The 16,967-nt window shown below is 43.4% G+C and overlaps 2 protein-coding genes across 2 annotated transcripts; both read left to right on the top strand.

The window, feature by feature from the left end:
* Window positions 1-354: 354 nt before the first annotated feature.
* Window positions 355-4,082, top strand: LOC115144780 (peroxisomal succinyl-coenzyme A thioesterase-like). Its single transcript, XM_029685837.2, has 10 exons — window positions 355-640; window positions 744-843; window positions 944-1,134; window positions 1,262-1,431; window positions 2,365-2,484; window positions 2,604-2,686; window positions 2,795-2,888; window positions 3,035-3,115; window positions 3,253-3,394; window positions 3,825-4,082. The coding sequence occupies exons 1-10, from the start codon at window positions 445-447 to the stop codon at window positions 3,953-3,955; spliced, it is 1,308 nt and encodes a 435-aa protein (XP_029541697.1). The 5' UTR covers window positions 355-444; the 3' UTR covers window positions 3,956-4,082.
* Window positions 4,083-9,551: 5,469 nt separating this feature from the next.
* Window positions 9,552-13,636, top strand: LOC115144832 (acyl-coenzyme A thioesterase 1-like). The gene is made up of 10 exons (XM_029685922.2): window positions 9,552-9,738; window positions 10,539-10,638; window positions 10,771-10,961; window positions 11,687-11,850; window positions 11,957-12,076; window positions 12,371-12,459; window positions 12,585-12,678; window positions 12,796-12,876; window positions 13,077-13,218; window positions 13,506-13,636. The coding sequence occupies exons 1-10, from the start codon at window positions 9,552-9,554 to the stop codon at window positions 13,634-13,636; spliced, it is 1,299 nt and encodes a 432-aa protein (XP_029541782.1).
* Window positions 13,637-16,967: the final 3,331 nt, after the last annotated feature.

The raw sequence follows: 16,967 nt of genomic DNA, 5'->3' as shown, positions 1-16,967 counted from the left end.
GCAATAGCCGTTTCCTACATCAGTTGTTAGGACAACACGGGCAAGTTGGTAAAACTGCGTAACGTTATATGCTACGTTTTGTAGAAACGTTATATGCTACGTTTTGTAGAACCTGGCGACATTAACGTTATTAATTAAGACTTCCAGAATATGGTATATTAGGCAACACTTTCTTTTGTGCGGGCGATAATAACTGCTGTGTGATGCTACATTGTTTATTGTTGTCTGAATTGGTTGTTACACAGTAGCCTACTTACTGTAAGAGGTAAACTCTTCCAATGCATGCTGCTCTGAGTCTTTCAAGCTCTAGCCAATGACGCTCAGTCTGTCAACATGAACTTTGATCCTCAACTTTGGTGTCCCATTTCACAATTTAAGCTACTTACTGACGTTATATGTCGGTGTCTCTTTGTTGAGAGGACATTTCTATGCAATTTTGACAGGATGACGGAAAAAGCAGCGCCGCCCATGCTTTTGCTTCACCCATCCAGGGGACTAATCGATGAAAAGTTCAGTTTAATCGTCCAAAATTTGTCACAAATTCAAGATATCACCTTGCACGCGCTGATCCACTCAGATGATGGCGACTACTGGGAAGCCTTTGGCCACTATGTTAGTGATGCTACAGGATTTGTAAATGGTAGGCTACTTGTATTTAATGTCACACATCGGTTATCAATATTCTGAAGAGTTCAATTCATATTTAAAACCCTCTCACATAAACTACCCAAATATCTTTACAGTTGCCAATGATCCTAGTTTAGGAGGGACATATGATGGCGTGGAACCCATGGGACTGTTGTGGAGCATGAGACCAGTACCTGGCAGTAGAATTGGACTCAGGTAAACTGAAACTCCACCCTAAAAATAATACATTGATAAAGTTGTAATTTTGTCATCAAAGGACACCAGTTGAATTATAAACAATGTCTTGTAATTTTAGGTTGAGGAAGAAGGAGGTCCACACTCCCATGGTAGTGCACATCTCTGTGTACAGGGGACACATGAGTCAGGGTTTCAGAGAGCAGGTGGCCCTGGCGAGTGTCGTCACAGAGCGCTGGTACATGGCCCCAGGAGTCCGCAGGGTCGACATCACAGAGGGAGGGATCACAGGGACCCTATTCCTGCCACCAGGTATGTCATAGTTTTTAGCTACATACACCTCACTTTCAATAATTACAATTAAAATCATCCAAAGATATGATTATCATAAGTGGAGTGCATATAGCCCAGGTCTGAACAGACCATGTTGTGTTGGAAGGACCCGGGCCCTTCCCTGCCCTGTTGGACCTGTGGGGTGGAGGTGGCGGTCTGGTGGAGAATCGCTCTGCCCTCCTGTCTTCGCATGGCTTTGTCTCTCTGGCCCTGGAGTACATGACACCCCGGACCTCTGGGGGCTCAACCTCTCATGTGGGGAACGAATACTTTGAGGTACCAGTATATGTTACTAGACCACTGCATTTTGGCTGATCTGCACTGTCATATTTAGTGTCATAGGTGCCTCAAATGACAGTGATCAACTGATATGTAACATATATTTTACTTTCACAAGGTGATATGCTCTGTATATGGTGTATTCTTATTCAGGAAGGAAGCTATAAGCTGTAGGTAATTAAACCCACAAAGCTCATCCAAAGGTTCGTTCACCTTGTCTGTGCAACCAATCCCTTGCGCAACCTACACATTCAACTGTTATTTGTAGGAACTGACATTGGATTTTGTTCTTATCTTAATAGTGTGTTGTAAAATGTGTCATTGGGTTACGTATGTTGAAGTATGAACCTTAAAGAGAACATGACTAGACAACTAGACCTATTTCCTACAATAGAAAAAGTATGACAAATGTATGCACTCATTACTGTAAGTCGCTCTGGATAAGAGCATCTGCTAAATTACTAAAATGTAACCTTCTCCCACTTTTTTATGGTACTTACATTAATATTTAATAAAGTTATTACTACAGTAATAAAGAAACCAAGTATCCTGTGTCAAAATATGACTGCTGTGGTAACAATTTAAAGTCAAGTTTTGTACAACAGTCTTAGTAAGTAGCCTTGCACGAGCCTTGGTTTGTGCGAGCCGGAACGACTCATAGGGCAGGAGCCTACTATATCTCCTGTTTCTGTAGTGTGATACCCCCCCCCCCCCCCCCCCTTGACAGGACGCTAGTCTATCGCAGGGCCTTACCCCCAATCTATCTCCTTATCTCCTTAATGCTGAGGGACAAGCAGGGATGCATCAGGTCCCATTTTTACAGTCTTTGGTATGACTTGGCCGGGGATCGAACTCCCAACCTTCCATTTTCAGGGCGGACACACTAACCACAGTTGTTGTTCATATGAAATGTTATATTTTTCACTCTAGGCTGCGTTCACTGTTCTAAAACAGCACCCTCAGGTGTGTGGGGACAGTATAGCGATACTGGGCCTGTCCTTTGGGACCTCAGTGGCTTTGGGGATGGCTGTGTACTCCACTGTGATTCAGGTAGGAGAGTGCTCTTACCACACTGGCAGAATAATGTGTAGATGTGTGTATATATTTGTGTTTTTGTCTGTGTGTATTTGTTTGTATTTCGGTGTGTTAAACTGTTGGTCCTCTCTCAGCCCAGGTGTTTGGTATGTGTGAGTGGCAGTCATGTCCAGCCGGTGAAAGGCTCACTCTCTGATGTCTTCGGCGAGATTAATAAGTATGTGTACTATCACATGTTTAAAGATGTGTATGCATTTGTGCTTCCACTTTGATCCTCTAATAATAATTCAATTGAACTTACTCGTCTGTGTGTTTAATTTCCTAGAAACGTCCGTAACACTCGCTATGATGAGGAGAATCGAGTGATCTGGCGGGATCTGCTCCTACCCATTCCAACTGATCCAACCAAGAAAGTGGATGTGGGTTTAACTCAAACTGGATTTTACCCTGATTTTAACCTATACCCTCATTGTACTCACTTTATAGTTGTTCTCCCTTGTCTGTTTGACTTTATAAGGTATGTAGCATTGTCTATCCCCATGGTTTACTGTTGTGTCCTGGTTAGGTGGGGCAGCTGAAATGTCCTGTTCTAATGATTGTGGGTGAGGATGACCAAAACTGGCCTGCCACTGAGTCAGCAGAGGACGTGAGTACATTTTTTAACAATGCTTGGATTGCTGCAGAAATATGTATTATTAAGTGGTTCTACTGTAATTTTTTACAGTATGTTTTTGACGCCCAACACTTTGATGTAGAACTGAAAGAGTTCTTGTGCCTCCTCAGATGAAGCAGATGATGGAGAAAGCAGGAAACAGTCATCTGCTGACCACTCTGTCCTACCCTGGAGCTGGTCACCTGATTGAACCTCCGTATAGTCCTCATATCCGTGCCAGCAACTTCATGGTGGCTGGGACAAAACAAAAGTGTAATTTAACGTTGGTTGTGTGTGTGGTGTGTTTGTGTCCTTGTTATTATCAGAGACAGTTTGACAGTATCTTATTTTCTGTTTTGGGGATGTGTCATTTTCTACTGCTAATCGACAATACAACACACATTATCACAGTGATGTGGTTGCAATGACTCATTTGTCTGGTAATATGTGAAGAACTCTCGTCACACATGCTGTTTGTTTTGCCTGGAGATAGACAAATGACTCCCTGTTAATGTTTTACGAGGCAATAAATACAATTTAAATCAAGTACATTACATACTGTCAGTCTGAAGAGCAATTTAAAAGTAATGGCTGTTTCCATGGCTGTTTCTAGCAAACATATAGAAATGGGTTGTGTGAAGCAGTGGAATAATCACACTTGTTCTCTTTATGTGTGATGCTTCCCCTCCTGATTTGATTGCAGTGGTGGTTCTTTGGGGAGGAGAGACAGCACCACACGGTCACGCAGAGGAAGACTCCTGGAAGAAGATCCTTTCTTTTCTGGAGGAGCACCTATATAGAAGCACAGCTGTGACCTCACAGTCAAATCTGTGACCAGGCCAGAGACACAGACATATTATTACATTTTTTGTAATTATGACTTATCTTAATTCTCACCAGAGATGTGATGAAAAAATAATTATGTTGACAAGTGTGCATGGGATTAAACCACATAAATCAACGAGCCGATGTCTTAATCCAAATTTCGTGTCATTCCCTTTTTCCTGGTTTTGGTGATCTACACGAGCCATAACGTTCAAAGATTGAGAAGATCTCTCAGAGTTAGTGCATTGTTACAAATGTTTCATACAGTCTTTCATTTCAATTAAATAGACCTTATCACTGCTTTCTTTCCAGTTTTACTGCTGTCACAAGCAATATTGTATCTAAACCTGATAACTTACTACTGTGCATTTGTACATTTACGAAGGCGCTATTACTAATAGGTTGTACAAAATTGTCTTCCTTGAATTTTCATGGTCAGTTATCTGAATATCAAATCATCTCTGGATAACAGTTGTGTACCTTACTGTGATTGTTTCCGTTTGACCATTTTAATATCAAACAAAGTCACTATTCTCATTCACAAAATATCAAGAGGTTCTCGAGAGGTATCGATTCTCAAGTGACACTATTGGAATGTAAATTTACAAAATGATCACATCTCGGGCACTACCTCACGAGGTCACGCACTCGCCCTACAGTTGTCCCCCCCCCTCGTTCAGCCCAACAGTCCTATAGTATAAATGGTAATAGCAGAGCAAAGTTTTTGAAACAACTGAAATGTATAGACATTTTCCTAATATGAGACTTTTATTTGAAATGACAGTTACAGCTTTACAGCATGTCCCAATCTGAAATGGGCACAGTAGTCGGCTGCACTGAGCCATGTAAAACTATGGAAGCCCATACATCTGAAATGGGGACAGTAGTCGGCTGCACTGAGCCATGTAAAACTATGGAAGCCCATACATCTGAAATGGGCACAGTAGTCGGCTGCACTGAGCCATGTAAAACTATGGAAGCCCATACATCTGAAATGGGCACAGTAGTCGGCTGCACTGAGCCATGTAAAACTATGGAAGCCCATACATCTGAAATGGGCACAGTAGTCGGCTGCACTGAGCCATGTAAAACTATGGAAGCCCATACATCTGAAATGGGCACAGTAGTCGGCTGCACTGAGCCATGTAAAACTATGGAAGCCCATACATCTGAAATGGGCACAGTAGTCGGCTGCACTGAGCCATGTAAAACTATGGAAGCCCATACATCTGAAATGGGCACAGTAGTCGGCTGCACTGAGCCATGTAAAACTATGGAAGCCCATACATCTGAAATGGGCACAGTAGTCGGCTGCACTGAGCCATGTAAAACTATGGAAGCCCATACATCTGAAATGGGCACAGTAGTCGGCTGCACTGAGCCATGTAAAACTATGGAAGCCCATACATCTGAAATGGGCACAGTAGTCGGCTGCACTGAGCCATGTAAAACTATGGAAGCCCATACATCTGAAATGGGCACAGTAGTCGGCTGCACTGAGCCATGTAAAACTATGGAAGCCCATACTCGCTCCACCGCTACTTATTTTTTGTTGATTCTATCATACAAATTGGATATGTTTTTAATTTGTAATATTGTGTGTTGATTTCAAAGGTGGCCCCACAGGTCCTACAGTCAAATCAAAATCCAATTGTATTGATCACATACACATGGTTAGCAGATGTTAATGGGAGTGTAGCGAAATGCAGTCATGAGGGGCAAATTACTTTCCTGGGGCTCAGAGTTTTTCCTGATCTGGTAACCTAACCAACTCTGGACCCACGTTGAACAGTGTAACGGCTTTCTTGTGGAGAAGGAGAGTCGGACCAAAATGCAGCGTGTAGATTGCGATCCATGTTTAATAAACAAACGTAAAACACGAATCAATTATAAAACACTACAAAACAAAGAACGTAATGAAAACCGAAACAGCCTATACTTGTGTAAACTAACACAGACAGGAACAAGGACACTAAGGACAATCACCCACGAAACACTCAAAGAATATGGCTGCCTAACTATGGTTCCCAATCAGAGACAACGATAAACACCTGCCTCTGATTGAGAACCACTTCAGACAGCCATAGACTTAACTAGAACACCCCGCTGCTCCATGCTATCTGGCTGCTCCATGCTGACTGGCGGCTCTGGCTGCTCCATGCTGACTGGCGGCTCTGGCTGCTCCATATAGGCTGACAGCTCTGGCGGCTTCTTACAGACTGGCAGCTCTGGCGGCTCCGTGCAGACTGGCAGCTCCTTGCAGACTGGCAGCTCCTTGCAGACTGACAGCTCTGGCTGCTCCATGCAGACTGACAGCTCTGGCGGCTCCGTGCAGACTGGCAGCTCCTTGCAGACTGGCAGCTCTGGCTGCTTCATGCAGACTGACAGCTCTGGCTGCTTCATGCAGACTGACATCTCTGGCTGCTTCATGCAGACTGACAGCTCTGGCTGCTCCATGCAGGCTGGCAGTTCTGGCTGCTTCATATAGGCTGGCAGCTCTGGCTGCGCTGAACAGGCAGGAGACTCCGGCAGCGCTGTAGAGGAGGAAGGCTCTGGCAGCGCTGGAGAGGCGAAAGGCTCTGGCAGCGCTGGGCAGACTGGCGGCACTGGGCAGACTGGCGGCGCTGGGCAGACTGGCGGCGCTGGGCAGACTGGCGGCGCTGGGCAGACTGGCGGCGCTGGGCAGACTGGCGCCACTGGCGGGGCTGGGCAGACTGGCGCCGCTGGGCAGACTGGCTGCGCTGGGCAGACTGGCGGCACTGGGCAGACTGGCGGCACTGGGCAGACTGGCGGCGCTGGGCAGACTGGCGGCGCTGATGGCGCTGGGCAGACTGACGGCACTGACGGCGCTGGGCAGACGGGAAGCTACGGCAACGCTGGAGAGGAAGGCTCTGGCAGCGCTGAACAGGCGGGAGACTCAGGCTGCGCTGGAGAGGAGGAAGGCTCCGGCAGCGCTGGACAGGCGGGACGCACTGTAGGCCTGATGCGTGGTGCTGGCACTGGGCCGGGGACACGCACAGGAAGCCTGGTGCGGGGAGCTGGCACTAGTGGTACCGGGCCACGCACCTCCGGGTGAGTGCAAGGAACAGGACACACCAGCTTGTGAAGGTGTACTGGAGACCTGGTGTGTATAGCCGGCATCAAATCTCCCGCAACTCCAACACACGTTTCAGGCTGAGTACGAGGAACTGACACGGGTGACATCGGACAGCTAACACGCTCCTCAGGGCGAATGCCGTGCATACTATGCCAAACCAACAGCTTTCTCTCTACTCTGTCCAATACATCCTCAACACTCTCAGACTCAGCACTCAGCTTCGCCGACAGCTCCAATTCCATCCATGGCTCCTTACAGTAAACAGGGGGAGTTGGCTCAGGTCTGACTCCTGACTCTGCCACACTCTCCCGGTGCCCCCCTCCCCAGAAATTTTTGCTCTGCCGTGCCGTGCTAGCTCCTCATAATGCCGCCTCTCTGCTTTCGCTGCCTCCAGCTCGGCTTTGGGGCGGCAATATTCCCCTGGCTCTGTCCAGGGTCCTTTCCCGTCAAGGATCTCCTCCCAAGTCCATTTATCCAAATAGTGCAGCCTCTCCCACTGCTGCTGCTGCTTCTGTTGCTTCTCCTGCTGCTGCCTTTGCTGCTGCTGCTGTTGCTCCTGCTGCACCTGTTGCTTCTCCTGCTGCTGCTGTTGCTGCTGCCTCTGTTTACCACGCCGCTTGGTCCTTGGTTGGTGGGTGATTCTGTACCGGCTTTCTTGTGGAGAAGGAGAGTCGGACCAAAATGCAGCGTGTAGATTGCGATCCATGTTTAATAAACAAACGTAAAACACGAATCAATTATAAACACTACAAAACAAAGAACGTAATGAAAACCGAAACAGCCTATACTTGTGTACGATAAACACCTGCCTCTGATTGAGAACCACTTCAGACAGCCATAGACTTAACTAGAACACCCCACTAAGCTACAATCCCAATACATACACACCACATACAAAAACCCATGCCACACCCTGGCCTGACCAAATAAATGAAGATAAATACAAAATACTTCGACCAGGGCGTGACAAACAGTATGTCATAGTAATAAATAAATACATGTTATATGAGCTATGATGGAACCAGATCATTTTTCTAATCAGGTCATATGGTTAAAGAAAACATTTCAACCCTGGCAAACTGCAGCAACCTTTATACTTGTTCATATGAAATCTATTTCTATATAACCTGTACATGACCATCTGATCATTTATCACTCCAGTGTTAATCTGCAAAATTGTAATTATTCGCCTACCTCCTCATGCCTTTTGCACACAATGTATATAGACTTTTTTTTTCTTTTTTTTTCTACTGTGTTATTGACATGTTAATTGTTTACTCCATGTGTAACTCTGTGTTGTCTGTTCACACTGCTATGCTTTATCTTGGCCAGGTCGCAGTTGTAAATGAGAACTTGTTCTCAACTAGCCTACCTGGTTAAATAAAGGTGAAATAAAAAATGCACTATTCAGAAATCACTGCCATTTCCTGGGTGCTAAAATTCTAATAGTTTGCCTAATTTCAGTTTGTGACAAAACAAGCAATTATTTAAACCGCGGTGATATATATTTTTTATAACCAAAAATATTGTATTTTCAGCTGTTTGAAGCTGGTGTACAAAACTGGAAAAAAAACTTAAGAACGGAAGGCATAGAAATTGCGGACATGGAATAGATCTGCCGCTTCTTAGACTTGCTTTCGATGACAATGACAGATCTATAACAAACATTTCTATGTGAATTTGGTCGGGTCTCCCAAAAAGTTATATTGCAGCTTTAACTAGGCAAGGAGGCCAAAACTCCAACCCACCAAAACTGGCTGAAATTTCAGACAGTCTTTTCATACCGTTCTTACACTAAAAGGACGTTATCATACAATTTCACAGTATTATTCCAACCTCATAGTGTGGAAATATATATAGAACACAGGAAAATCATGTTTTTGACTGCACTGGGCCTTTAAGAAATGGGTTATCATTAGCCTGTTTACACCAAAAGTGCTATATTTTTACAGTGATGACTCCCACTGCTCCGATTTTCAATAAACAGTTCTTGCTCAATGGCCGTAGCTTTATGGACTATAGGCTCTAAAGCACTTTTTGAAATGTTTTGAGGTCTGATAAATATTGTTTGTAAAGTTTAGAGAAATGTACGCTCTGACATGTTCATTGTTTAATGTTATTAATTGATTTCAATGTCAAGGAGACCCATGATAAAGGCTGTTTCATGCAATATTTTGTCTGGAGTTAGATGTTAAACTGGTGATATCCGGTTCTTTGTTGATGACAAAGTGCGTGGGAGATCAAGGACAGTGATCTAATACATTAAGTCATAATACGCACGGGCAGTCCCTGTAAGGGCAAAGCATCCAATAACATTTCTGTAAATATCATTTTTTATCCTTATATCACCAGAACATTTCTGTCAATATCATTTTTTATCCTTATATCACCAGAACATTTCTGTAATATAGGGTTCAGACAAACAAAGGCTCATCTTCTCTTAGTTTCTATTACGAGAGGGTCAATGCATTTGTTTTAGAGGACATTTCCACTACAACAATCTGTGACATGAATTCTGTTCCTGTGTTGACTGTAAAACCATGGAGAGCCCTCTTTGATGAGAAGTTCCATGTGGTTGTGGGGAACTTACCACCGACACAGGAGGTCACACTACATTCTTTACATCAGTCTGAAGACACAGACTACTGGGAGGCGTTTGGGCACTATGTCAGTGATGCTCAGGGAAGGGTCACAGGTGAGAGATATTATTTCATCATATCTTTAACCAATTTCTAAAGAAACACCTCTAAATACCAATGGGAAACATTCAGTAATAATGCTAAATCATCTTTGTCTGAGACAGTACCTTCATAGAAGTATTAGGGAAAGTCACCCAGTAAAATACTACTTGAGTAAAAGTTTAGAATGATTTGCTTTTAAATGTACTTAAGTATCAAGAGTAAATGCAATTGCTAAAATATACTTAAGTATGAAAAGTAAAAGTATAAATCATTTCAAATTCGTTGTATTAAGCAAACCAGAAGGCACATTTTTTTTTACATTTATGGATAGCCAAGGGCACGCTCTAACGCTCAGACATAATTTACTAACTAAGCATTTGTGTTTTGTGAGTCCACCAGAGCAGAGGCAGTAGGGATGACCAGGGATGTTCTCTTGATTAGTTCGTGAATTGGACGATTTTCCTGTCCTGCTAAGCATTTAACATGTAAGGAGTACATTTGGGTGTCGGAAAATTATTTTAAAAAGTAAAAAATACATTATTTTATTTTTGAAAAGGTAAAGTACAGATTTTTTTTTACTTAAATGCTTTACACCACTGGTCTGAGATTGATATAGTATGGCGAGGTTAATGATCTATTATCATCAAGTACTTGAATGAGGTAAAAAAGTATGTGACTAAGATTTTGACAGACTGCTCAGTGTAAGTGAAAAATGTTTGGCTAAAGTAGACACATTTTAATCGCAAATTAATCTCTGTGCTACTTTATGTGCATGTAGTTACCAAAAGTTTGGACCTTGTTTTTTTGTTTATAGTTGCCAAAGATGAAAGTTTTGGGGGCACATATGAGGGTGTTGATCCAATGGGTTTGTTGGCGAGCATGAGACCAATACCTGGCAGTAGAACTGGACTCAGGTAAGCACTTCAACACCATCCGATTTTGTTAACGTTTCATTTTTGGAGATTGTGTGCTTTTGAACCTCTCAGTATCTGCCACCATATGTAATGATGCTACCAGCTGTTCTGTTGGTACTTTCTGACCCTTAGATTCAGGATCAAAGAAGTCCACACTCCCATGGTGGTGCACATCTCTGTGTACAGGGGACACGTGAGTCAGGGGTTCAGGGAGCAGGTGGCCCTGGCGAGTGTCGTCACAGAGCGCTGGTACATGGCCCCCGGAGTCCGCAGGGTCGACATCACAGAGGGAGGGGTCACAGGTACCCTGTTCCTGCCACCAGGTAAACTACATGCCTAGTATACTGAGTGATCACATCCGTGCAGGACAATTTGTATCGGTGGTTGTTCACTGTAACTGCATTCACTACAAGGGGAGTGTATGTTTTAGTTGCTTGAACTAGGTTCAAGACACATACAACAATACATGAATTATTTACTTTTAGGTTTAAATTAACCTTGGAAAATGATTAGTAAAGCTAAAACCATGTTCATTCACCCATTGGGTCATACAGCTGCATAAGACAAAGACATGGTTCCACCAGTGGCAGTATATATACCCCAGTTTAGGAGTCTCCTCCTCTCTAAACATTACATCTTTATTACTAGACAGGAAGTTAAGTGATGGTGTCAACAAACTGTTCCTTCTCCCTTAATGTGACCTGACCGCACCTCGGCACCCTTCCTCACCAAACCACATCTCTCCACCCTTATCAGTGCCTGCCAACATGTGATCGTCTTTCCTTCACTCAGTACATTCCAAGCTTAATTGCCTCCACCATATACATTCCTCCTACAGATAACCATTAACTTCTGGTGTATAAACCAGACTATGGCACTCCTCATGTTTCTAGTACAACTGATGATTAACGATATTTAAATTTTCGAAATCCGACCCCATCACTATGGAGGACAGAGCTAAAGAACTATACAGTACATAGATGTAAAGATGCATGCTCTGCTCTCAGGTAGACACTAACAATCATGTTTTTGTCATGTCATCCTGAAGGTCCCGGACCCTTCCCTGGAGTTTTAGACATGTGGGGAGGTGGTGGCGGCCTGGTGGAATATCGAGCTGCTCTCTTAGCATCCCACGGTTTTGCTGCCATGGCATTAATGTACCTCTTCCCAGATGCACAGAAAGCTGCTACCATTGGCTTCCATTACATTGAGGTGTGTATCTGCCCCATTTTCATATGGAGATACAAAAGAGGAATTGACTTGGGGACTTTGAAAACCACTGTCTTACATACTGTATAATGTTGATTTCTTGTCTCAGAATGCTTTCAGACTGCTGCAGGATCACCCTCTAGTGGCCTCTGACAAAATTGCCCTGCTTGGCACGTCCTTTGGTGCCTCAGTCGCTTTATCCCTCGCTGTCTTCTCAGAAACTGTAAAAGTACGTCTCTATGCAAGTCCTTTCATCTCCTGTTCATTTTCTGGATAAACATGCATTTGTACTTTCACCAGACCAATAATGTCCCTGTCTTAATTCATCAGTATGATTTTCCGATTTGTAGTTGCGAAATGTTTACCATGTTGCATGCAGTGATATTGGAAAGTAAATTACATTCATGTCTGTCTATACATTTTATTGATCACTATATGAGTCTAAATGATGTATGTTTCTCGGGGAAAAAATGTAATTATCCAATATGTACAGTGTAAATGACCGCTTGTCATACCTTTTTAGCCAATATGTTGTGTGTGCATCAGTGGCAGCCATGTTCTTACACTCAAAGCCAACCAGTCCATTGCGGAATCCTTCAACGTGATGAAAGAGTGAGTTTGTACCTGTGTTTGTGTATATGTGCATATGAATGTGTTTGTATATTGGCATAGCATTGACTTTGGGAGAGGACAACGTACTAATTAATTGCACCTGACCATTGACCATGTGTTTGCAGACACGTCCATAAGTCTCGCATGGATGAGAACAATTGCATAATCTGGAGGGACACTCTTCTACCCATTCCAGAGGATTCTGACCTGAAAGTAGATGTAAAAGACTCACCGTTTCAGAACCTTGGGTCTCGGCCGGCTTGTTTTGAATTTTATTTTCCTCATTCACAAAATGGTGGTCTTGATATAAATCAATATTTTTTGTTCTTTTCCCAGGTGGGGAGGATAACATGTCCATTACTACTGGTTGTCGGACAAGATGATACGAATTGGGCTGCTGTTGAATCAGCTGATGATGTGAGCAATGTTCCTGTCAATATTGAGTGTGTCCTTATGTAGCCTACTCTTAAAATGGATTTGCGTGAATGGATGTATTCTCCATGAGCTGAACTCAGGCTTTAGGGTAAATCATGCATTGATGTCAATGGGATAATTTCTTGTGAGAACTATTGCTTGGATAGGAACCCTGTTAAAGTTCATCAATTGCTCCTTCTCAGATGACGCAGATGATGGAGAGAGCAGGGAACAGTCACCTGCTGACCACTCTGTCCTACCCTGGAGCTGGTCACCTGATTGAACCTCCCTATGGTCCCCACTGCAGGGCTTGTACCTTTGTGTTGCAGCCAGGACAACAGAGAGGTGCCTTTGCAGAGTCATTCATGCAGACAGACTGTGCTTTTATAGTTCTTGTGCTCCTATAGGATTCCCAATACATTCCTCTGGGACCACAGGGATTTGCAATGTTTTGCTCTAGCTCAACATTACCACACCAGATGAAACTAGTTCACGAATGATCCTTACAGTTCTATATTTTTCTTATGTACTGTAACTTGAATGCATGTTTATGTAGGTCTACATTACACAGTCATAGGAATACCATGTCTCAAATGTCTTAAATCTAAAGCCGTCATTCCAACTTGTTGCAGTGGTCGTGCTGTGGGGAGGCCTCGCCAAACCTCACGCCGTTGCACAGGAAGACTCATGGAAGAAGATTCTAGATTTTTTGCAAGAGCATCTCTGTCACAGTGTCAAACCCCATGTGTATTCCAGACTGTGAGCATTGTCTTACGTCAGGTTGCGTCACTCCTACGTGTGAGAGAAGATTCTAGGTTTTCACCAAGAGCATCTCTTCCAGAGCATTGATCCACAGTCTGATTTTGAGGTCATCACAATCAAACAAAAATATGCTGAATTGATACTAAGATGACAACAGCCCTGGTGCAGTGGGAGTGTACTACAGCATCAACCGTCACATTGGTGCAAGATGAGTTCAAGATTTCGCTGAAAGTCTGAGTTATACCCACACATCTCAACTTAGTTTTCAGTCCTTTGTGCCGAAGCAATGTCACTGAATTCTGAAGAGGACTTTGTGTATTATTTCTGTAGTTTCAAAGAATCAATGATTTTCTTCCTGTTTTCAAAGATGTCTATCCACTCTCTGGTATTAATAGTAAAACTATGGTACTGTAGAACTTCAAGGCCACCACAGGTGAAACAGCATGGTAGGTATAATCGTAATATTGTCATACAATAAATGTAAACTGAATGTATCTATTTATTGTTTTTTTTTTCAAATCTAGAAATTTGTACCTGTGAAAAAAACGTTTTTTTGCTAAATAAATCAAATAAAATGTTATTTGTCACATGCACCGAATACAACAGGTGTAGGTAGACTGTACCATAAAATGCATACTTACAAGCCCTACTTACAATGCAGTTTGAAGAAAAATAAGAGTTAAGAAGACTATTTACTAAATAAACAAATTAGCTGGAGTAATCGGGTACAGATTATTTGAGGTAATTCTACATGTAAGTAGGTGTAAAGTGACTATGCATAGATAATAAGCAGCGAGTAGCAGCAGGGGGGGTTAATGCAAATAGTCCGGGTAACCATTTGATTAGCTGTTCAGCAGTCTTATGGCTTGGTGGTAGAAGCTGTTAAGAAGCATTTTGGACCTAGACTTGGCGCTCCGGTACCGCTTTCCATGAGGTAGCAGAGGGAACAGTCTGTGACAAGGGTGGCATTAGTCTTTGCAATTTTTAGGGCCTTCCTCTGACACCGCCTGGTATAGAGGTCCTGGATGGCAGGAACATTGGCCCCAGTGATGTACTGGGCCATACGCACTACCCTCTGTAGCTCTTTGTGGTCAGAGACCGAGCAATTTCCATACCAGGCAGTGATGCAACCAGTCTATATATCCCTCGATGGTGCAGCTGTAAAACGTTTTGAGGATCTAAGGACCCATGCCAAATCTTTTCAGTCTCCTGAGGGGGAATAGGCGTTGTCGTGCCCTCTTCACGACTGTCTTGGCGTGTTTGGACCATGATAGTTTCTTGGTGATGTGGACACCAAGTAACTTGAAGCTGTCAACCTGTTCCACTACAGCCCCGTCGATGAGAATGGGGGTGTACTCGGTCCTCCTTTTCCTGTAGTTCACGATCATCTCCTTTGTCTTGATCACGTTGAGGGAGAGGTTGTTGTCCTAGCACAACACCTCCAGGTCTCTGACCTCCCTATAGGATGTCTCATCGTTGTCGGTGATCAGTCTACCACTGTTGTGTCATCGGAAAACTTAATAATGGTGTTGGAGTCGTGCCTGGCCATGCAGTCATGAGTGAACAGGGAGTACAGGAGGGGACTAAGCATACACCCCTGAGGGGCCCCCGTGTTGAGGATCAGCGTGGCAGATGTGTTGTTGCCTACCCTTACCACCTGGGGGTAAGGGTAGGATATATATTTTTTGCAAACATCGTTTCTCAATTTAAAAGTAATCCTCAAAATGATCATCTAGTTTTTCAAAAGTATCAGTAATCTGATTACAATATTTTAGCTGGTAACATAAGGGATTACAGTTACCCTTTTTTTGTAATACCTTACATGTAACAGTTTACATGTAATCCGTTACTCCCTAACCCTGCTCCTCATTGCTACCGTATGAGTCCTGGAACATATTTCAGTCTGTGCTAGCAAAAGAGTCCTGTAGCGTAGCATCTGCGTCATCTGATCACTTCCATTTTGAGCGAGTCACTGGTACTTCCTGCTTTAGATTTAGCTTGTAAGCAGGAATCAGGAGGATAGAATTATGGTCAGATTTGCCAAATGAAGGGTGAGGGAGAGCTTTGTACACATTTCTGTACGCGTCTCTGTTTGTGGAGTACAGGTGGTCTAGAGTTTTTTCCCCCTCTTGTTGCAGATGTAAGATGCTGGTAATGAGGTAAAACGGATTTAAGTTTCCCTGAACTAATGTCCCTGGCCAATAGGATCGCCGCCTATGGATGAGCATTTTCTTGTTTGCTTATGGCAGTATACAGCTCATTGAGTGTGGTGTTAGTGCCAGCATGGGTTTGTGGTGTTAAATAAACATCTAGAAAAAATATAGATGAAAATTATCTCGGTAAATAGTATGGTCTACAGCTTATCATGAGGTATTCTACCTCAGGCGAGCAATACCTCGAGACTTCCGTAATAGTAGATGTATTGGCAAATAGACAGACTTCCACCCCTTGTCTTACCGGAGGCAGCTGTTCGGTCTTGCCGATGCATGGAAAAACCAGCCAACTGTATATTATCCATTTCGTTGTTCAGCCACGACTCTGTGAAACATAAGATATTACCTCCCATTGGTAGGATAGTCTTGAACGGAGCCTATTCAGTTTATTCTCCAATCGTTGCACATTGGTCAGTAGGGCCGATATAAGAGGTGGGTTACCCACTCGCTGATGAATTTTCACAAGGAACCCAAACCTGCGTCCCCTGTATCGGGGTCTTCTCTTTATGTGAATGACAGGGATTTGGGCCTGGTCGGGTAACTTCTTGTGTCGAGCCAACCCGGATCCGGGATCATGACTACAGCCTTAAGCCCATTACCATAACGCAACGTTAACTATTCATGAAAATCGCAAATGAAATGAAATCAATATGCTAGCTCTCATGCTTAGCCTTTTGTTAACAACACTGTCATCTCAGATTTTCAAAAATATGCTTCTCTACCATAGCAAAACTAGCATTTAGCATTTAGCGTTAGCATCACCAGGCAACATTTTCACAAAAACCAGCAAAAACATTCAATTAATAATTTAAATCAAATCAAATTTATTTATATAGCCCTTCGTACATCAGCTGATATCTCAAAGTGCTGTACAGAAACCCAGCCTAAAACCCCAAACAGCAAGCAATGCAGGTGTAGAAGCATGGTGGCTAGGAAAAACTCCCTAGAAAGGCCAAAACCTAGGAAGAAACCTAGAGAGGAACCAGGCTATGTGGGGTGGCCAGTCCTCTTCTGGCTGTGCCGGGTGGAGATTATAACAGAACATGGCCAAGATGTTCAAATGTTCATAAATGACCAGCATGGTCGAATAATAATAAGGCAGAACAGTTGAAACTGGAG

Source organism: Oncorhynchus nerka, unplaced genomic scaffold (assembly GCF_034236695.1).
Source record: "Oncorhynchus nerka isolate Pitt River unplaced genomic scaffold, Oner_Uvic_2.0 unplaced_scaffold_10___fragment_4___debris, whole genome shotgun sequence".
In the NCBI taxonomy this organism is placed as follows: domain Eukaryota; kingdom Metazoa; phylum Chordata; class Actinopteri; order Salmoniformes; family Salmonidae; genus Oncorhynchus; species Oncorhynchus nerka.
This window is presented reverse-complemented; position numbering and strand designations above follow the sequence as displayed.